General features: G+C 38.9%; 1 protein-coding gene and 1 long non-coding RNA gene across 26 annotated transcripts in view; one reads left to right on the forward strand and one right to left on the reverse strand.

The window, feature by feature from the left end:
* Positions 1-13187, forward strand: part of LOC119563732 — a 70478-nt gene extending 57291 nt beyond the window's left edge. The window contains exon 3 of the long non-coding RNA XR_005222329.1: positions 13058-13187. This is a non-coding gene — a long non-coding RNA (uncharacterized LOC119563732). The remainder of the gene's footprint in view (positions 1-13057) is intronic.
* Positions 1-22546, reverse strand: part of FTO (FTO alpha-ketoglutarate dependent dioxygenase) — a 322346-nt gene that overhangs the window by 271888 nt on the left and 27912 nt on the right. For 14 of the 25 annotated variants that reach the window (XR_005222328.2, XM_043526407.1, XM_037878283.2 and 11 more), the window contains one exon: positions 20346-20616. The exons of 4 other annotated variants lie outside the window; for them this stretch is intronic. Coding sequence is in view for 19 of the 21 variants with exons in the window: in XM_043526407.1 (XP_043382342.1) it covers positions 20346-20411 (66 nt within the window). In the remaining 2 variants the exon portion in view is untranslated. Of the gene's footprint in view, positions 1-2623; positions 2669-7305; positions 7470-10064; positions 10187-11337; positions 13075-20345; positions 20617-22546 lie in introns of those variants that run through there. 7 more of the 25 variants (XM_037878287.2, XM_037878296.2, XM_043526406.1 and 4 more) reach the window with 5 other exon arrangements.

The raw sequence follows: 22546 nt of genomic DNA on the forward strand, positions 1-22546 counted from the left end.
ATAAATGATAATGGTAATAAAGAGTTTATTAGTGATATACTGTTGCTGTAGCAGCCACTGTGGAAGCTTGTGTGGAAGCATACAACAGAAGCAGCCAGGTATCTGGATTGTGGAGGACAGTGGAAAGAAAAATGCCTCTGGGTCCCTGGGGGAGTGCAATCAACTGTGGACTCCTACAAGATGCAGCACCTCCACCCACTGGGAAGGGGGGATGGGAAGACCACAGCCATGCCGCTTTGGAGTTTGGAGTAACTAGCTCCGCTGACTAAACTAATATCCCTCTGCACTTCGCATTTAAGAAGGGCAAATACCAGGATTCTGCCTGCACCCTGTGCTGTTTGTTGCTCTGTGTGCCCCCTCACCACTTTTCAGGCTCATACATGAGCCACTACAACTAGCCCAAAGGCTTTACCATATGATGTAATCAGATAACATCCATTATTGCAGAATTATTAGAACAAGGTCCAGATTTAGGGAGATGCAACCAGTTTCTCTGCAGCCCCCAGAAAATATTGAGTTCAGCTGAGAATCCAGGACTGTTTTTATGACTGATAACAACAACAAAAGGATCTGAAGTCTAATACGAGTATGTTTAAAAAACAAAACACTAAAGATTTTTTTTAATCATCTGAGACTTACATATTATTTAAAAGACCTCGCACTCAAAAATAAATGAAATAAAATGAGTCTAGGAAATATCTACACATTTTAAAGGACCCCAGTTTGATATGAAGTGTGATTTTCAAAGTCCCCTGGATAACAAAGCTAAAGATAGTGTTAATGTATAAACAGCAGGTGCTAAGTGCACATGCTTGTGCCCATACCATCAGCTAAAGGGGAGATCAATAAGCAGCCAGAGCATTAAATTTCACATACTGTAACTGTCATGCCCATTACATAGTATTTGAACATCTTCACAGCATTACAAAATTGTTGGCTCTCGACATTTTCTCTCCGAGGTAAATTTGAAATTATTTTCCATGGATTTCACTTGCCCAGTAAGGTTACAAAGCCAGGTGCCACAATTTTAGCAAAACATGTAGAACTTCACGGCTTTCCAGAGACAGAACCCCTTGATAATTTATCTCATTTATTTTATTTTATTTTTGGGGTTGAAAATTTTGGGGGGTGACTGTTGAAATATTTATGATGTGTTATACTGAACATCTTAAAAACAATGTATTATCAAATTACATTGGGTGTGGAGGAAGAGACCCACTCTTAACACTTTTGGGGCAGGCCTATGGTACAATTTTTGGGGTTCCTCCTGCCCATACATAACTGATTCCCATCTAACACAAATACTCCACAATGCATATAGCTAGCCTAGGATTTTGAGGGGCCTTGTGAGATGATACTATGCAAAACGCCCCAAAATTAACAGACTCATTTTACTTTAAGGGGGGGCGGGGAGGAGAAGAGATAGTTGGAACAGCCAGCATGTTAGGTCTCATTGGGCCTCTGCTGCAGAAGTGGAGCCCAGCTGCCTTAACTCTCTTCAATACTTGTGACTAAGTTGTCCTTGAAAAAAGGACTTTATTTTTTTTTTTTTTTTTTTAATGGAAATAGATTCTAACTGAAATGTCTCTAAAATCAGAGGTGCCTTTGGCCCCAGACTTCACTGGCGGTGCGGTTCTCAAAAAAAGGCTTTGAATGGTAACTTGGCCACAAACTCATGACCATGGTTCCATAAAAACAGGTCTTCTGCAAAGTGTCTGCACCTTCTAAAGAAATAGGGCAATCACTGCAGAGATTATGTATTTTCTAAACTACACAGGTGTACAGCGTGCATATAACATATTTCCATATGAATGCTTTTCAATGGTATACTAACGGATGGTTTGCAGGAAATCAGGCACTTGGGGCCTGATCAAAAAACCCTTTCACGTTGATGGGAGCTTTTCCACTTATTTCAAAGGCCTTTGGATCAGGCTCTTGAGGCATAATTACAGAATTCATTTACAAATAAATTCTATATAAAAAACCAATGTGAAAATGACATGACTGTCAATCTAGGTAAAGCTAATATGCTCATCACCATTCATGCAAGTGTGCGAAAGTTTTTCATCAGTCATTCACATATAGATTTATGTATATGTTACATGCAGAGAAAAATGCTAAGTTTTATAAACATAACAATTCAAGTATTTTTTCACATATGATATGTATTATACATTAGGTCTCAAATATCACATTGTGCCATATGCCAGGCCATAGAATATGGTGCATGTCTACAATAAATACTTCCCAATATATTTATAATAGGAGCCACTTTTATATTAGTTAATCTGTTCTTATAATAATTGTGAGATATATAAAGCATATGCTATTTAGAATGGATATCAGTTATATCTATATTTCTTCCATGTGGGCAGAAACAGTCATATTGACAACATATATCAAATGCTATCACTATGTTAAGGCAAGAGAAGTAACCTTCCAGTCCTGTGTTCTGAAGGTAGGTACTGAACTCTGTCTATTCCTCGTGCCCATGGTCTGGTTCTATCTATTCGCAATTGGTAAACAGATAGATAGTATTTACCAGCTCTTTGACCACTGCATTTGTTTCCCCCCCGACTCAATAAGGCCTCTAGTTTAGCACATACCCTCTCCTCTGACTGACCTTGTCTGACTGGCACCTGAAGAACCACATTCCACCACTGCCACTCTGCTGGGCCTTCACAAGTAAACACGTACTTGTCTATTTTTTGGTTTTTAAAAAGAGAAGCAGCATGATCTGGACGAATGAGTGCAACAAAGAATGTCAGGAAGTCTGGAGATCTGATCTAGGCTCTGCAACTGACTTACTGTGCCATCCTGGGGAACTCATTTTCCTCTGTTTTTCCTCTGTTTTCCCATCTGTAAAATGGTGATGATGATGCTTACCTACAATACCTAGCTCAGAAGAGAGTTGTGAGATTCATCTTCATATATTGCTTAGAACATACACTGCACTATTTTAATGCTAAATATAACTTACTGTGATTGGAAATAATTATTTAATTTTCCTTTACATGCCTGGATGGTTTGAGATTCTAAAACACCATCATTTAGTTTATAGTGCACTGAGAGGCGAAATACAAAAGAGCATTGAACTATTAGGAAAGAGATATAACTGTTAAGACATTTGCTGTGTGCCAAACCAAGACATTCCATAATACAAAGGAATCACTCTTTAACAACTTGCTTAAGAATACATCTGTTGCACAACAAAGTTAGGCGTTATTGCTTCTTAAAAGAATGCTGTTTTATTAATCACAATAAACCACCCTAGACACCTGGGAAGAAAAATTAAACATTTAGCTCCCAGTTTTCTATTTTATTACTTGAATGTTTAGGGGCCTATAGGCAAGAGAGAACAAAGTAATCAAACCCACATTCCCTCCCAGCTAGGATATCACAGAAATGCTGATTGGCTCCTTCCATCCCTCAGCACCATAAAAATGCAGTAGGGGTAGGAGGGATGGCCACTGAAGGGTAGAAGACAGAGGGAGGTGTGAAAAGCCATTTTCAGAGAGATCCCTGGCCAGATGCACAGAAAAACTCCTTCATGATCTTACCTACCTCCCTGCACCCCTTGCCCCATTAGTGGTAGCATGACAGACTAAGTAGTCCTTTTGCCATTAATACAAAGGTCATATCTGTGCTTTGTGCACAAGGGGTCACACAACATGAAAGGGAGGTAATGTAGCTCTGACCAGCATTTTGACCATACTTTCAGTACTTATTTAGATATACAGAAATTCCATCCTCAAGATGGGGAAACATGCTTAAGCCAGCTGGTCCCGGACTCTTCCCTCCTCCTTCCCACTCTCAGAAATGCTGTGTGGAGTTTCTGCAGATGACAAACTGACAGGCTCACACAGAAGGGATAGGTTCAGAGTGCAGCCGTGTTTAGTCTGTATCCGCAAAAAGAAAAGGAGTACTTGTGGCACCTTAGAGACTAACAAATTTATTAGAGCATAAGCTCTCGTGATCTTTTCCCACCACAGTCCTCTGTCCTATTTTACCAGGTTTTGCTCCCTACAGTGGAGCAAACTAAATTTTGTACTACTGTATATTTTAACTGACTGTCAAATTTAACAAACCAACAAACACCAGGAAACAGCACTGGCTCACTTGAGTGTAGTTGAGAGCCATACGCCGAACAAAGTGAAAGCAGGGCTGCCAAGATGACCTGCTGCAGACACAGAAATGTGTCAAAGGATGATAAGAAAACAGTATTTCCCATCCAGCTGCTCAATGCTTCATGACGTATGCTTGGCCAGCAAAAGCACTGTGCCCATCAGCCTGCAGTATACTTCACCTTATTGGATCATTAGGACCATAGCACTTAGCAATCCTACCACAGGCTCACTACTTTCTCCCAGCCCTTAGCTGTCTCTCTTTAGGACTGACCCCAGAAAGAGGTTTACATGGCCTCACATGCAGAAGTAGGACAAGTCACACACTGAATATCTGATTCCTTTACTTTTTCTGGTTTAGTTTTAATATCACAAAGAGATGTGTCAAATAGTGGAGTAAGATTATATAATCAACTTGCAATAGGATAAACTAAAATAACATGTTTAAAGAAAAAAAGGCAACATGTTTTAACAGGATGCCAGACTTTCGTAAGCAGCATGGATCTGCCAGGCCCCTTTGTTGTTGTGTTATCCTGATATCTGGTGCTTGAATTCTTCATGAAGATTCAGTGTAATTACTGCTGAGTCCTACTAGCAGGTGGAACTTGTTAGCACCACCAAGGATATCAGTGGGGTTGGAGTATATATCTGGACAGAGAAGTCCTGTACGGAAATCTTAGCAACAACCAAGCTTAGGGACAAAACTTAGACTGAGCTTTATATTTGGTGGTTGTTATTTGAGTTTCTGCTAAAGCCAAACCCTAGGGAAGCATTAAGTCTAGGTTTCAGAGTAGCAGCCGTGTTAGTCTGTATTCGCAAAAAGAAAAGGAGTACCTGTGGCACCTGGATGCATTCGATGAAGTGAGCTGTAGCTCACGAAAGCTTATGCTCAAATAAATTGGTTAGTCTCTAAGCCCTGGTCTACACTAGGAGCTGAGGTCGAATTTAGCAGCGTTAAATCGATTTAACCCTGCACCCGTCCACACGACGAAGCCCTTTTTTTCGACTTAAAGGGCTCTTAAAATCGATTTCCTTACTCCACCCCCGACAAGGGGATTAGCGCTTAACTCGGCCTTGCCGGGTTGAATTTGTGGTACTGTGGACGCAATTAGACGGTATTGGCCTCCGGGAGCTATCCCAGAGTGCTCTATTGTGACCGCTCTGGACAGCACTCTCAACTCAGATGCACTGGCGCCCGGTTAAAAGAGCACCCAGGACTACGTCGATGACGGCTACCAGTCATACTGCACTGTCTGCTGCCAAAAGGCAATAAACTGCTGCTGTGTAGCAATGCAGTACCACGTCTGCCAGCACCCAGGAGACATACGGTGACGGTGAGCTGAGCGGGCTCCATGCTTGCCGTGGTATGGCGTCTGCACAAGTAACTCAAGAAAAAAGGCGCAAAACAATTGTCTGCCCTTGCTTTCACGGAGGGAGGGAGGGAACGGGGGCCTGACAATATGTACCCAGAACCACCCGTGACAATGTTTTAGCCCCATCAGGCACTGGGATTTCTACCCAGAATTCAAATGGGCGGCGGAGACTGCAGGAACTGTGGGATAGCTACCCACAGTGCAACACTCTGGAAGTCGACGGTTGCTTTGGTACTGTGGACACACTCCGCCGACTACATGCACTTAGAGCATTTGTGTGGACACACACAAATCAACTGTATAAAAACGCTTTCTACAAAACCGACTTCTATAAATTCAACCTAATTTCGTAGTGTAGACATACCCTAAGGAGCCACAAGTACTCCTTTTCTTTTTATTAAGTCTAGGGTATATATGGCGCGTTTAAACTTCTTGTCATCACTTTTCAAAGCTCTACATAATTCTGGCTCTCCCTACTTATTTTCCATTGTCAAGCTTTGTGTTGTCCTCCCCTCCACTCTGCTAGCGCTCTCACTTTCATCCACCCTTATGTCAGATTCTCTCACAGTCTCTTCCTGATCATTTTCTATGCAGTCACCTGCATGGCATAACCTCTCTGAGCTCATCAACAGGCTCCTGACCCAAAAAGCCACTTCTGCCGTGCTGCCTAAAGTGAATTTAGTTGCCTTTTATATAAATTTTCTCTTTTTTCTTCTCTTTAGACTGTGAGTTCCTCGGAGCAGGGACCATCCTTCTTAAATGCTGTGAAAGTGTGTGGTACTCAGTGAGCACTACCATAAATATATAACAGTGCATTTTGTTTAGGGTATAGTGGACCATACATCTGCTCACAGGAGTGCAAAACTTACGTAAACAGCAAGCAATATTTTACATTGTATAGCAACTTTCATCCTAATGGAGCCCAGAACACTTTGTAAGCAACAGGTAGACACCACAGAACCACAACCAGAATTGGGTAAAGGGAAGCAGTCAGACGGTCAACTAGCACTCTACCCAACTGTGTGTTAAGAAGTGATTCTGTCCAAGTATACAAAGGCTAACCTCTCTGCCCTTATGAAAAGGTCCACGGAATCTTTAATGCTCACGAACCTACTCAACTTTTAAAAACACATGTCAGAGATTTGCAGTCAGCAAATTGCACTTTACTCAGAACGTCTTGAATCAACCTTGCTGTGGTCTGATCCGGCGGTTCTGCAAGTCTAGGTGCTCTTAACCTAAAGTCACAAAACTAGGCCACCATTCCACATATACTATGCACTTATAAGTAATAGCCATCCAGGTGACAGCAGCTTAGATGCATTAATAAAAGAGATGGAGGTCAAGGAGCTGACATTAAGAGAAAACTGTCAGGGTCACCTTTGCTCTTTTTTTACTGACTATATAATACTACCTACCTTTCGAACTGGAAGGGAGTTGCTTGTTGAAAAACATCATATGATGAAAGGAAGATAAAACAAGGACAATGCAGGATATTAAAAAAAAAGGTTGGAAGAAGGAATTTTAAAATATAGTGAATCAGGACAAATTGCAATAGTTACAGACCAACATTTTTTTAAAATCACTACTTTGAATCCTATCTAAGCAGGTAGTGACTGAAAGTAATCATCATCTACCAGCTTTTCTATGGACTATGAGAAATGAGTTGGTCATCTCAAACCATTACTAAGTGTCTGTATAACTAATAAAATCAACCATTACAATTTGCACTAATTCAGCAGAGAATCAAGGACTTGATGGAAGTTAAACTACACTTGCACTCTTATCACTGGCATAAAGGTGGAGGGTACCTTGACAGTGTAAGATGAGGAAGCCTGCATGGCTACCGTCTGTAGTAGAGGACTTCAGACTCCAGGATTGGACAGTCTAGTATTGCCCACGAGCACTGCATCCCCTTTTGGATTTTATTTTTTTACACTTCCACCAGAGCAATCTTCAACAAGTTCACTTTTGGCTGATAGTAAAAAGTAAGGAAAACAACCTGTTAAACACAACCCTACCTCTATCCTCAGACATGGAGGACAATGTGTATTTCTACATATCACACAAGCATATACATTAACATTAAAATCCCTGTGTGACTTTCCTCTTGAATAACTAAAAGTAGAATGATCTGCACAAAAATTCATAAAGGACTGAAATATGCTTCTAATGTGTATAACTGTTAGGAGGAGTCCATAGGATTTAATTATTTTTAAAGCTACTCATTTATTTTTGATTGTTCCAAAGTTGAAAAGTTAACTGTATTGTGTTTACAAATCTTCACTAGGCTATTAAATAAAAACTGAAATTTGTTTGCATTACACACCACAGGGACTCTGGGGAAGTTAATATATACCCATTCAAAACAATTGTGCAGAAAATAGTGGTGTTGTACAGGGCTTAGGCTTTGACCTGCTTAACTTCATTCACAGAATGCACAATCCGTCACGTACAAAAACACAGAGGAAAATGTGAGGTGTTAGTAAGTACCACTGTTAGTGAGAAACTCTGCTAATTATTACACCAAATAACCATAGTTAACAGGCCAGAGCTGTGAGAGGGGCATGTTTCAGGGCATTAAATGGCTGCCTTGGATGGAGATGAATATATTACACTATGCCCTTTAACAATAAAACAATTTTCCTGACATCTAGAAATCCATGCAGCTGTAGCAGCATAGGGGAAGACTCAAGACTTCACTTTGCGTACAACGATCTTTCAGTGCCATCTAGTGACGTACACTTTAACTTGATTGTCTCTAAAGACTTACAGTACAAGTAAAGTTCAAAAGCTGTGTCATCTATATGGAATTGAAAAGCAACCCCATGTCCACCCTTTACAGGGAGAATTCAGGCAGATGTAGGACATGCTGAGACAGTTGTCTCTCCCTCCTGTGTTTCTGAAATATAAAAACACCTGTTCAAGTGCATATTTATTAAAATGAAAGACATGTGTTTTTACTGCAACTTTCCCTTACAAGCAACACAAGATACAGGTCTTGCAGAAATGGACAAAATATAGTCTACATTAAAAACCAGAGGAAGCTCAAAATGAATAGATTTTTTTGAATTTATTTAATTAATGTAATGAAATATTTTATCAAATTAATCTACTTTCAAATTTTCCTCCCGCTGTTTTCTCTTGCTAGAATCTGTAGTTTTGCTACATAACCTGACATTGACTGATCTTGCACAAAGTCATTCAGAAGTGAAACCTGAGTGAAGACATGGGAGGAAAAAACAAAACAGCTCAAAGGCCACTTACTACGACTCTCGGTGCACTTCACAAACCAGGAATTTAGTAACTTTCAGTCTCAAAACTAGATCAGTTTGAAGATATCGATATAATGAGTTCAAATACTTAAGTGTTAGCAAATTAGAACAATATCTACAGAATGCAATTTCAAAACAAAAACTACATTTAAAATATAAATTCCAAACACACAAATGAATTTAAATTTACACAGGGCCAGGCTCACCAAACTAATGCAGAGTAGTCCAAATGACACCTCTCAGCACCAAACACTTGAATCCCAGGAGAGATTAATCTCAGCAGGAGGCAGTCAGTATTTAAATCAATGCCCTCAGTAGGGTTTCTGTTTGGGTGGGCAACTTCAATTCTCTCGAAGGAACTTTCTTAGAACTCAACTGCAAGAGCATCTGAGGGTTCATATTCTCTGCATCATTCCTCCTATTCTTCAATGCATTATGACCCCCTGCATCTCTCTTTCCTATTGCTACAAGTGAGGTTGCAACCATTTTCTGTCACCACAACCCTGTGGTGTTTCTGCTGCTGACTACAGCCTATGTATACACTTACTTTGCAGTGGAACTATCCTAACCAACGTTGCAAAATGGCTGACATATATAGAAAGAGTCCTTAGATTGGTAGAGAATTGAATTAACATCAAGGAAACAATCATTTTCCAAGTGGAGTTGCACAATAACTTACAGACTAGCTTTTACAGGGGGAAAAATGATACTGAATATATTGAACTGATTAACCAAAAATAAAATTGCACATTCGAATGTTAGATACCAGTTACTAAACTTATCCTTTTGCCTACAAGCTACCTGAATATGCAGTCTACATAGAGTCTAGTAAGAAAGTCTAACAAGTTCCTTGAATAAGCCCCTCACTTTGATGTCTTTTCTCTGCTTATCTCTTGGATCTAGTTTCTGCCCCTTTCACTCCACAGAAAGAACAAGTGGCCTCCTCCTGGCTGAGTGTAAAGGTATTTTCTCTATTCTCATTCTCCTCCGTCAATATTCTGTTTTTGACACAAATGATTTCTTCCTCCTTTTCCACTCCCCTTCCTCCTTGTGTTCTTGTGATTCTGTGATTGCCTGCTTCTCCTCTTTTCTTTCAATCTTTTTCAACATCTCCATTGGTGAGTCCTCTTCCTCCCCCTCCCACACTTTATTCATAACTTTGTCCAGAGATTTCTTCCCTTTCCCTTCTACACTTTGTCTTTGAGTGGACCTTTTGGGAGGTCCTTTGGATGTAGGACCTCATGCAGTCCCACAGCATCAACTACTACCTCTATGCAGATAACGTCCATACCTACCTTGTTGGTTTAGATTGGTCTTGCCAGTATCTCCTTTTAGATGTGTCATTGTAGGAGTTGAACCATGGGGTAGGGAATAGCAGCGTTCCACCAAGCTCTACCCATAAACCAAGAGCTGCCCACTGGAGACAATAAAAGATGTGAAGATCTTTATATCAATTTCCCCTTTTCTTTCTTGTGGGCTTTAAGCAACAGTTAAATAATTAAACAATGCTGATATTGAAATCCTCATTATGCCTCAGCAACCACTCTACTGATATGAGTAGAAATTGTAGCAGTAGGGATTGTAGGGAGGAGGAAGAGTCTAAAGACTCAACTGGGATTGGGGACCTGGGCATTGTGAGAACACACACACAAAGAGAGTGAATCCCTGCCCTGAAAGGTTTACAATATCAACGACAGTTCACACTTCTTAGAGCTATTGTTCAGGCTGTCTGAAAACTGTGGCATACATAACTGCATTGGTTTACACTTTGTAGATAAACTAAAAGGCTTTTTCTTTTTTTAATACATAAAGGCTAAGCCTCAGGTTGACTCTATACTAGCACTTTCGTTGGTCGGGGTGTGAAAAAACACCTCCCTGACTGACGTAAGTTTCACCGACAGACGCACCAGCATGGAGATGCTCTTCCGCTGACAGAGCTACCACCACTCATTGGGGATGGTTTAATTATGCCAGCGGGAGAGCTCTCTCCTGCCGGCATGGAACGGCTACACAGGAGACCTTACAGCTGCACAGATGCAGCGGTACAGCTGTGCTGCTGTAAGGTCCGTAGACCTTACATTTCTTTGCTGTTGTTTTTTTTCCATGGAAGCTTGAATTCCAGAGTACAAGACGACAGCCTCCAGAGGAGTACCATATCACCGTACCAATTTGGAACCTACTGTCTTCCAACGTCAATAAAATTCCATTTTAAAAACTTTGTCCAGTGGAAAACCATGAAGTTTAGAGGGAGTGCATGTATATGTAAGGCACCTGCACCTATGTGCGGACTGTTCTGGGTGTACCTAATTTCAACTGTTAGCTCGTTGAGACAGGGACCAAAAGTAAAATCCTGACCCCATTGTAGTCAACAGGAGTTTTCCCATTGGTTTCAATGGGGATAGGATTTCACCCAGGTCTTGTCCCATATTTGTCAAGCACTAAACACACTGGTAGTGCTCAATTAATAATAGTTCACAACCCTAATTTTTCAAACAGATAGTCTTTGAGGCAGGCTGAGTGAGCTGGTTGGATAACAACAAACACATACACTCAAATAACTATCCATACCCTTACATCTGGGTGCAATACAAGCCGATGATCAACTGCAGAGTGACGTGGAGCTTGCAGGGCTGGGTGTGCTTTTTCTTTTGTTGCGCTATTATGAGAACATATTACATGAGTCTTAATAGTGACTGACATTTTAGTAGTCAGTTACCCTGTTGATGAGCATTTTATACATAGAAGGATACATTATCAGAAGAAACTTAACAGCATGAAGTGGGCATTGTGGACAGTTTGACCTACTCATTGGAGCTCAAGTTGGGAGCCAGGAGGAAGGCCGGGTTGGACACCAGGAGGTGTCTGAGACAGGCCAGAAGACCAATAATCAGGTGTCAGGAAACCAGCAGGGTCAGTTTACCAGGAGATCAGAGTCAGGTGATAGAGGGAAGGCAGTCCTAAGCAGTTGCATAGACAACTTCTTATTCCTCTGCTTGGTTTAAATGGAATCAGGGAACCAGTCAGAACCCCTGGACTGCCACCAATCAGATTCCAGGACTAGAATCCTCTGTCAGTTTTGAGCTTGTAGTTGTGGCTACTGTTAACAGATCACAGGGTGGCAGATCAGAACTTACTGGCTCCTTAGAGCCCTGTGGACCAGGGCTCCTCACCCATGGTTCCTGACATCACGCAGCAACTTGCTAGCTTCTTCGTATATTTTTATTATGATGCTACTTCATATGTCTTAAAATCTCCTCACTCTGCATATTTTCCTGTTAGTTCCTCTAAACAGTCTTCAACTTAGGCAAGGGATAGATTTTGGATCTTCACATTATCGGATGAGCAATATCAATCTTCAACCCTAAAATATTCAACCATTATTGCAGGAGAACACTAAATTCTACCATCCTGTCCATGGCACTGGAATCTTCTATCAAATCAGAAAGTATTAGGAAGCATTATGCTGGTCCAGACTGGCTGCTCTGTAACATCTCCCACAAGATTTAAAAGTGGACGATTCAGTCAACTGCTGTAGACTTTATAGTTAAAAGCAATTTTAAATTCTAAAATGAGAAAGAAGTTGTACCTGAAGTCTAACAAAGGAAGGAAAATAGCCTTATAAATAATGTATATAAATATAAATATTATGTACACAGTCAGGGAGCTACACTTGGCAAGGGAAATGTCAGGCAAAGTTTATTGCCATCGACTAAGGCTCAATGGAATTAAAATACAAAAAAACAAAACAAAAACCCTAGTGAGGCTCTGCATGAGCATTAGTCATGATCACTGCAGGATCAGGGCCCTGAGGATTAATTTTTTCTCTTAGGGCTGGTTGAAGTACCCACTTTAATTGCAGAGATAAATTCTATATCTGCATCAAACACAATTCAAATGATGTGATGGGGCAAAAGATTCCCACCCTGAGGGCCAGATTAAAGGAATATGACTTTGTGGATTAAATCTTTCATTGTATTAGACAAATAGTTCTACACAGTGGCTAGATATTGCATGATTGGAAATCCCTAAGAAATACACTATTTGTAACAGCAAGAACAACTGGAGAAATATCACCCAGTGGGAGGCACACTGTAACTGTAAGTCTGGAAACCTCCATTACAAATATACTTCAGATGCTTAATCAATATCATGCCTTAGGACCTAAGATGCTACCATAAAATCAATATTGCCTCTATTTTAAGTAGCATAAGGAACAATGGGATTATTTTCTTCCTTACAAGTCTGTCATGGAGAATCTTCCTCATGGTTTCTCATTTTCTGCTTACAGCTTTAGGGAACCTGCTCTTCTTGGAGCATTCTCAGAGCTATGACACCCTTGAAAAGGGTAAAAGGAGGAGGCTGCAGGAAAGAATGCCTTGGTACAAAAATGTGCACAACATCATTCTCTGCTCTTATACAAGAGAGCCAGTGGACTCCACTATCAATGAGAAATCACCACATGCTGATCACGTCAAAGAGGGAAGTTTAGGAGTGCCACTGACTCATTATATTGACACTATTGCCAAGGTCCTTTTAAGAACAATATTAATAAAGATTTTTAAAGGAATGCTTTCTCTTGTTCTATTAAATGGATGCTGCTGTAGAGAAAAAGAATTTGGGTAAGACAGTGAATGATAACTTCTCTTATCATATATAGCAACTTTCATTCAAAAAGATCCAGAAGTGCTTTAGAAACAGGCCACAAAGTCAGTATGAGAGCCAGGAATGGTCCTTCTACTTTAGTTCCCAGGCATGTGCCAAGGTATATAGACTGTGTTTATGTTTCAACTCCAATATTTTAAAGTCCGAATATTCAATTCAGCACAATGCCTGGCAACTTGGCACTCATATTCTATTTAGGAGTAATGCACATGATAATCTTATTCCCAATATAGATTATTGCTCTGCTGAAAGATGTCCTATGCGTGCACCTTCCCCTCAAAGATGGATAAAAATCTGATTGCCTCATCATTGGGGAAATGGAAAACTTTTAGCACACAACTTCCAGATATATTACACAGAAAGGATACATATAGTAGTTGGATTATGAGAAATTGAGTTAAAATAAAATCTGCAGTGAAGAAAGAGCAGTGTCAGTGTAACTCCACTCTTTCCTTGAGGACAGCAAGTGATGGGATCTAGAACCACACAAGAACATGAGTTCAAAGAGCTGACTCTAGGGACACGTGTGCCTCCTCACCCATACAGCCCCCAATCCATCTGAGGAAAACCACTCCAAAAAGGGAGTGCAGACTTCCTGAGATTTGTGGCCTTCTTAAACTTATTTATCTGCCACCTCATTACTTCAAGACCACAACTGCTAGTTTGGACTGTAGCATAGTGTGCAAAGCTAACATCAGCCGAAGCTGCCATGGCATATTTTGCAGATTTCAAGCAATGAAGTGGATCCACCTCTGCATCTGTGCTGTTCAGCCCTCAATAAAGGCACCTTAGCTAATTCCTGCATGGTGCCATGCTAATATTGTCAAGGACCCAGTCTGTCCTGTGGTTAGAACTCTACCTCCCTCCCCATACCACACACATACAGAGACTTACAGACAGAGAGGGGGAATTACTGCCGGTTGGACAGCAGTAATCTCCTATGATTTTTACACTGGCAGATAAAATTGTTCTAAGGGAACATGCCACGTTAAATGGCTGTTCCCCTTACCATATTCCTTTTGTTATATTCAAAGTTCCTTCACAACAGTCACAGAGGGAAGAGAGGACGCTACATCTTTGGGGGAACATAGCATTAAGTGGAAGGGTCACCCAACAATGGTGAGAGTTTCCTTTCAATCCTTGACTTTTCTGTTAAAGTGGCCAGCAAGGATGCCAATTAGTTCCAATTGCTTTGGTGGATTAACAACAACCAGGCACAGAAATAAATCACTAAACATCTGTCAGAAAGTAATACCAACCTGGGCCAGAATTCAGACCAACAAAGTGGCAGTGAAAGATTCTATGTTATACTACCCCATCTGTTCAGCCATTCCATCCCCCACAATTCTAGTCTACTATAACATCAAGTAACCTGAATGATTTTTTTAGTAGCAAATTCTAAAACAATATGTGGATATCAAATAGCTACATTTTCTCTCTTTTGATGTCACCTGTAAAACGAATACAGAAAAAAGAAAAGTGCTTTAATGTTATTCTGTTTTACTTCATTTTCAATATTAACAATTTGTTTTAATTGTTTGACATGACAGATCATTAAATCTAAACAGGTTCATAATAGTAAGACAAACTTCATACAGTATTTTTTAAAAAATCCAACTTACTTGTCACATTTGTTTTATTTCTTTCCTATAACTAATAGCTACCTGAAGTGATTGCACATTAAAGTACATGGGAACTTCCACCACAATATATCTTCTCTTGGTCCATTATGAAATTAAGTTATTATACTATGCTTCTGATAAATTTAAATTTCTACTGAAAATTAAGCATGACGTATTTTTAAAAGAACATTTCAAGCAATACAAACTATTGTATAATCATAATTTGCAAGTTCTCAATAAAACAAAAACAGGGCAGCAAACACAATGATCATGTAACTCAAGGATTTTGGATACTATAAAAAAGGATTTATTTCACATATGACTACTAACGTATGCAATCCCAGGAAAAATATGGACATCTTGTCTTGTATTTGTGCATTCTTTTCCTTCTAGTCAAATTATTTACTTTCTTTTGAACTTAAATGGCAGATTTTTAGGACCAGCTTTGATCTGTTACCCTGGCTTAAGTCTGGAGTAATTCCATGGATCTCTACAATTATTCTATTCTTATAATAGAGATCAGAATTAGATTATAGTACTAAATATTTGGATGTTATATGACTAAGTATTTATTCATATCTCTAGTTCTTCTCTTTCTAAACTCAGTAATCCCTTAAACATTGCATAATAGGTATTGAGTGATGTATACATATTAAGTGTCCTGGTTACATCCACAACAAAGTCTTAACTAACTAATGAAACTTCATAGATTTTGAATCAGAGGTTTAATATGATTATAACTCAACTTCTGTTTTTAAGTAAACCCCATAGGAAAGACCTCCCTTTACAATATGCACCTTACAGCAAAATCCACGCAAAATTCCCTGGTTATTAAAAAAAGACACCATATAGACTGTGTTGCATTTGATTCTATTCAACTTAACAATAACCGCAGCCTCTTTTCTATTGTCAAGTTGCTCTCTATACATGTAAATATTTAATGCTATTACCATCATTCACTCAGTGCTCATATTGTCTGATCAAGCCTTTATTTCTGTCTGTTAGATACACTTGAGGATAGCATTTTTTCATGTCTGCTGCTCAGTCACATAGAGCCCTTGCTTCTCAAAGGTTCTTCAAAGTTCAATAATTTATTAAACACTGCATGCAAGGGTCTCTGCCTTGCAGAAATGCATAACTGTAGAATGTGTTAACCTATTAAAGCATCTCTGATGAAAAAGGTTATTTTTTAAAAATAATGACACCAGCATGTTGTGCACAAAGTATTTTACACTTGTGCGCGTAGGCATTTAATACAGTGAATAAACTGTGTTTATGCTGTGGGTTCTGGAGACAATTTAAAACCACAAAAGTGAATATCAAATACCGTATTTACTGGTCACCAGCAAAAAAAACCCCAACAAAAAAAAAAAAAACAACCCTCACAACTTTATAAAAGGTACTGTTCGAGTACGCTTTGCTTCGTAAAATTCTCTGGTTCCAAAACAGATACCAGAGATGAATTTTATCAGTCACATGTATCTATATGCATTAGTTGTTATTTTTCTGTTGGCATTTTTGGGATTTTCTACCAAATTCCTCTGTTCTTCTGCTAGTGTGTGTGGATGTATATGTCTGCTTGTGTATACATATATATGTATATGTACACACATAATCAGAACAACAGAGGAATTTATATAACACACACACACACACACACACACACACAGAGTAGAACCCTTGATTACTTCAAAGATTCTATACTGCATTATAACAGCTTCTAAGCATTTAGGGAGCTAAATGTGCCATTTTTTGTTCTATTACATACGTTTATGGTACTATATTACGTCATATGCTGTAATTATGTGACAGTATGTAATACATGTGTTACGCACATATTACATGCTACCACATGCCCACAGGACCAGATTTTCAAAAGAGATTACCACCCAACACAACTTCAGTAAAGCACCAAAGTAATTGGCCAGAGATGCACATGTGCTCAGCACCTGTAGCTCCCATTGTTCAAATTCTCTCCTGATATACGTGAGGGCAAGTTTCCACTGGTTTCAATGGAAAATATGCCTGTGTATGTACCTGAAGAGATTAACTGTATTATAGCGTACTCTGTGGTCCAAATGTTCATGTATCTACATACATATCTTCTGCAGTCCAAATTCCACCCACACATAAGCCTTCAAATGAAGCTAACACAACAGGCGTGAGATTTTCAAAAGCATTCAGCATTGGCCTAACTCGGCTCTCATTGCTGTCATTAGGAATTTTACCACTGAATTCAATGGGGGCAAAGCAGAGTTAGGCCAAAGCTTAGAGCTTTTGAAAATCTCACCCTACACGTACAACAAGAGGGGCTATGAGGAGTAGACATTTAAAAATATATAATGTTCACATAATTCTAACAAGTTGAGCCTATTCTTCTTTTACTTTTTAAAAACACAATATAATTTTTAATCATAATGCTTTTTTAATTTTATGAAGTACAACAAAAATCCACTGTATCAGTCCAAAATAACATTTGGGCAAACTTGCTTTTAGATTAAAAATTTTGTCACTTATCTTTTCAAAGTGAACCTCCTTTCTATTGTAGTTGAACAAGCATTGTGACCAGGGCATTTAAATTTTACTGAAATAGTGAGAATGCACAATTATTCTTTCCATCCCAATGGACTTTTACTCAGTATGAACATAAGACAAGATCCTAGTCTTCAGTGAAGCTAGAAGGAATGAAAAAGCTGAATTCAAAAATTCTGCATCTCATTTAACATTGTTAATGCAAATTAGGGTTAAATATGAATTAAATTAATATTTAATTGTTTTAAACTTTTGTTTCTTTCTTCTCTTTAAACACTACAAGTTAATTATAAAATAATGTAAAACAAGTGTGGATTTAAAAGAACTTTTTCAAGATTTGCATTATTAGTTCAAGACCTATTGTCACTGAAGTGGAGTTCTTGACACTATGCTGCCTTAAAGTACTATTCCTTGCAAACAGACAGCAGGACCACAAAGGAGGGCTGTGGTAGGAAGAGAGTGAGACAGGAGCATGGAATGGCAATGATGGGAGGATAGCTTGGAAAGGATGATCTATGTTAAAAGCAATCAAGTATGACAGGGCAGGAGGGAGAGGGAGAGAAGAAATCAAATGTTCCAGCTATAGAGGAAGGACCACAGTATATAGCCCTATATCTCACTATGAAATAAAGTAAAGCATATAGGAGCACAGTTTGATGTTATGTGATGACAGGGCACCACGTATAGCCACAGATGAAAAACTCTATGAGAGAGTGCACTACTGAAATACCTTTTCAAAGCCTTTGAACTGTATTTATAGGGCTAGCATCCTTGCTGTGTGAAACTCTCACAATAAAATCCAATGCAAGGTAAAACTTGCCTCCTTTAGGGTTTTATATGTAGTTTGCCATTAAAAAAAAGTCAGCATTTACCATCAATTACCATGTTGTGGTATGGGAGATACATACGTATTTCCTACTCTAAATACAGGGGAGTATTAGTAATCTCTCAGAAACCAGAGTCTTAACTGTTGGGAAACGCTGACTTTTTAATTGCAAACACTGTATACAAAATACTACTTTTGCACCTCCACAAGAGAATAATTTGGCCACAAACAACTAGAGTGGCCTATTTTGCTATTCTTGTTCCCAATGAGTATTAACTTTATTCTACAAGCAAATTGGCCAGTACTATATATCAGTGAAATATATCACTTTGCTAATATGAATGCTTCCCTAATACACAATACTGCTCAATACAATATAGCTTTTTCTGGAAAGTGAGTAAATACCAAGAGCTGTAATAATAGTTAAACCTTTTCCAAATATATGCTGAATGCAATCCACTTGGACCCCACTGCTTATTTGTCCCTAGAGCAATCTTAGGTGGTCATTGCCTTTTTGTCCTGAACAAATTGGAAAGGTGAGGCAGGGATGACAAATCTTGTGTGGGTATAGTGACTTGCCAAGTGTGGTCAATAAGGAGAGAGTGGAATTTTATTATTTTTATTCAAAATGTATTGTTTAGTACAAAAAGGCCACAACTTCTGTGAGCAAATGGACCCATAAAGATTTACTAGACTGGACCATTACATTACCTGTATTTTCTCAAAACTTATTTTCCAACTCATTTGACTTATGCTAACTGGATTTTACAATAAGATGTCTAGTAAAGATGGAAGTTTTATTTCTTGTTAAATAATGTTTCCCTGCATTTCTGTGCGTATGCCTATTTCAGCTGGGTTTTGTTGACCGTCTTCTACAATATAAGATTCTTAAACTCGATTCCCAATCAGGCCTACCCTCATTAAAAATTGACCTTTCACCTCTGATGCAGCGATACTAACATAAATTACATTTTGTTGTAGCCCAAAGGTGATAGAGATGAAAGCAGGATAAATAAGGAATAATGCAGAAGCCAGTTGGGTCAGCCTTTCATTATATTCCTTTCAGATGCTATTAATCTTGCTTCTAGTCAGCAGGCTGAAAATAATTACATCTTCTAACCTATGCTGTACACACAACTAGCAATAAGGACAGGTCATGAAAGACAAAATAATTTTTGGTCCTCATAAAAAGCACTTTAAAATGGTACTATCTGGGCATCATGGCATGTTGTTCATATTCTGACACAAGTAGGAGATAGTTCAACAACTGAATTTATACAGCCACATACATGGCACAAGTTTGCTCACAGTATGTCACGAGCAACAGATAAAATATTTAAAAGATCAGCAAATTCAAGGCCATAGTACAATATTTATTTACTTTTTATAGTAAGCTCCTCTCTCAATTCAGCCTAATTCATGATGCAAACTAGGAGACATATCTGAAAAGTTATGATAGGAGAAAATACAGAAGAGACCCTCAGACTTTTTCAATTTATCTCTCAATGTGTTGTGGTTGCCCTCTGGTTTCCAACAATCAGCACTAACTTAATTACACCTGAAAGTAGATGGTGGCATGGAGGACCTGATGAGAATCCTTAGACTCCAAGAACACGTACATTACTAGAAAGCACCACAGCAATGGAAATTAAACTCTAAACAATTCGTATAAGTACAATCTGGACAGCCACCGTGAAAATGTAGATTGTGCTATGCAATTTCCAAGTAGGTAAATGCATGTAACATTTTTTCAATGACCTGGAAGAAAACATAAAACAAAGATTAGAAGACTGATAAATAATGAAGAAGATAGGACACGGATACAGAATGATTTAGATCTGTGGGTAAGCAGGGCATAAGCAAACAATGTGTATTTTAATACAGTTAAATGTAAATGTATACATCTAAAAAGAAAGAATGCAGTGTGTACTTACATAATGGGGGACTCTTTCTTGGGAAGCAGTAACTCTGGAAAAGGTTTGGGGGCCCTGATGGCTCATCAGCTGAACATGAGGTCCAAGTGTGATGCTGTGGCCAAAAGGGCTAAAGCAATCCTTGAATGAACAAACAAGGGAATCTTGAGCAGGAGTTGGAAGGTTATTTTATGTCTTTGTTTGGCACTGGTGTGACCGCTGTTGGAATACTGACCGCTGTTGGAATACTGTCCAGTTCTGGTGCCCACAATTCAAGATAGATGTCCATAAACTGGAGATGGTTCAGAGAAGAGCCATCAGTATGATTTAAGGATTAGAAAATACAGCTTATAGTGATAGATTCAAGGAGTTTGTTCTATTTAGTTTAAAAAAAGAGAAGGTTAAGGGGTTACCAGATCATAGTCTACAAGTACCCACATGGGGGACAAATATTTGATAATGGATTCTTCAATTGAGCAGACAAGGTATAACAAGATTCAATTGCTAGACAAATTTAGAATGGATATAAGACATTTTTAACAGTAGGGTAATTGATTAATGGAACAATTTACTGAGCATCATGGCGGATTCTCCATCACTGGCAATTTTAAATCAAGACTGGATTTAATTTGTTTAAATATTTATTTATTCAGATGTGCTCTAATTCAAAAGGAAGTATTTTGGGGAAGTTCTTTGGCTTGTGTTATATGGGAGGTCAGGAGATCACAATGGTCCATCTGGCCCTGGAACTTGTAAATTGTGAAGGATGTTGCTGAGCAGACTACCCAATGATGAGAAAATGGAATTCTGAGATATGTGCACCTGAAGAGATCCCAAAAGAAAGCTGTTTTTGTTTGGTTTTTGTTGTTGTTTTAAAGTTATTCTAATGAAAGCAGGCTGACTGAGGTTTCAGAGGGAGGGGACCGGCCAGGGGCTGATTTGAATTTAAGCATTTCCCTGCAGTTTTTGGAACCCAAAAATTACAACCCAATACTTCTATATCAGAACCAAAAAGTTAAAGTGACTAAGAAAAAAAAGTAAAACTGACTTGTCAATTGTATTTATCCAAGTTGGGTAACACTGAAAAGGCATTAGTTATTTAACAGTCTTAAAATTTTTTAACTCTAAGCTTTTTTGGAAGGCCTCGGTCTGTTTGTACAGTACTACCACAGTGGGACCTCACATCCTTATTGAGCCCTCACAGCATTACTGTCATATAAATAATAATTTAAAACACAAACTTAATTACTTGTGCTACTAATTATTTTTAACCTAAAAGTGTCCCTTTAAGAAGGTCAATTCTTAGGGCCCTGTCCTGCTCCCATTAAAATCAATGGCAAAACTTTGGTTGACATCATTTGGAGAAGGACTGAGAACTTAATGCTAGTCACAAGATTACTCAATACTTTATTTCATCACCATCATTATTTACATAGCTCTGCAAACATGCCTGTGGCTGTAAGGAAGGCCGTGTAAGCTAGTGGTTGCAGCATGGGCCTGGAATTAGGAGACCCAGGTTCTGTTCTCAGCTCTGATACTAAATTTGCTATTTGAACTTGAGCAAGTCACTCAGCTTTCTGGGATTTAGTTTCCCCATCTGTAACTTGCAGCTAAAACTAACCCCTCTTCCAAGGGGGTTGTGAGATTTATCAATTCATGTGTGTGAAGCAGTAAGAGGCGATCTTTAGATGCATGGCTGCATAAGTATTTATTATCATTAGGCAAAAATAATACAGTTTTAACACAAACCACTATGATATATATCATTCAGGCACAAGCAGGTGTAGTGATGTTTAGTCAAATTCAGATCTGGTATAAGAAAGTCAATACCACTGACTTCAGTGCAGTTGCATCCATATACACCAGATCTGAATTTGGCCTATTGCCAATGAGGAGATTAAGGATCATGGATATCAAGATGAGGCTGTCCAGAGTCTAGCTATATAAGCGTTAAAGATGCCAGGGAAATTTGCCCAAAGATAAGACTCACATGCCTACAAGTGAAGCTTGAGAACTAAAAAAGTACAAAGCAGGGCAGAGCAGAGCAACAAATAGAAAAGTATAAGAAACAAAAGCAATCATGAGCAAGGACTGGAGCAAGCACAGGCAGCTTAAGAGTGAGACCTAGAGTAGTGCAAGAGAACCAAGAGCAAGGTCCAACACTGCAGAAAAGCCAACAAACAAACAGCAATACAGTGGTTCATATCTTTCAAAGAAGCAAG

The sequence above is a fragment of the Chelonia mydas genome, chromosome 12 (genome assembly GCF_015237465.2).
Source record: "Chelonia mydas isolate rCheMyd1 chromosome 12, rCheMyd1.pri.v2, whole genome shotgun sequence".
NCBI lineage: Eukaryota > Metazoa > Chordata > Testudines > Cheloniidae > Chelonia > Chelonia mydas.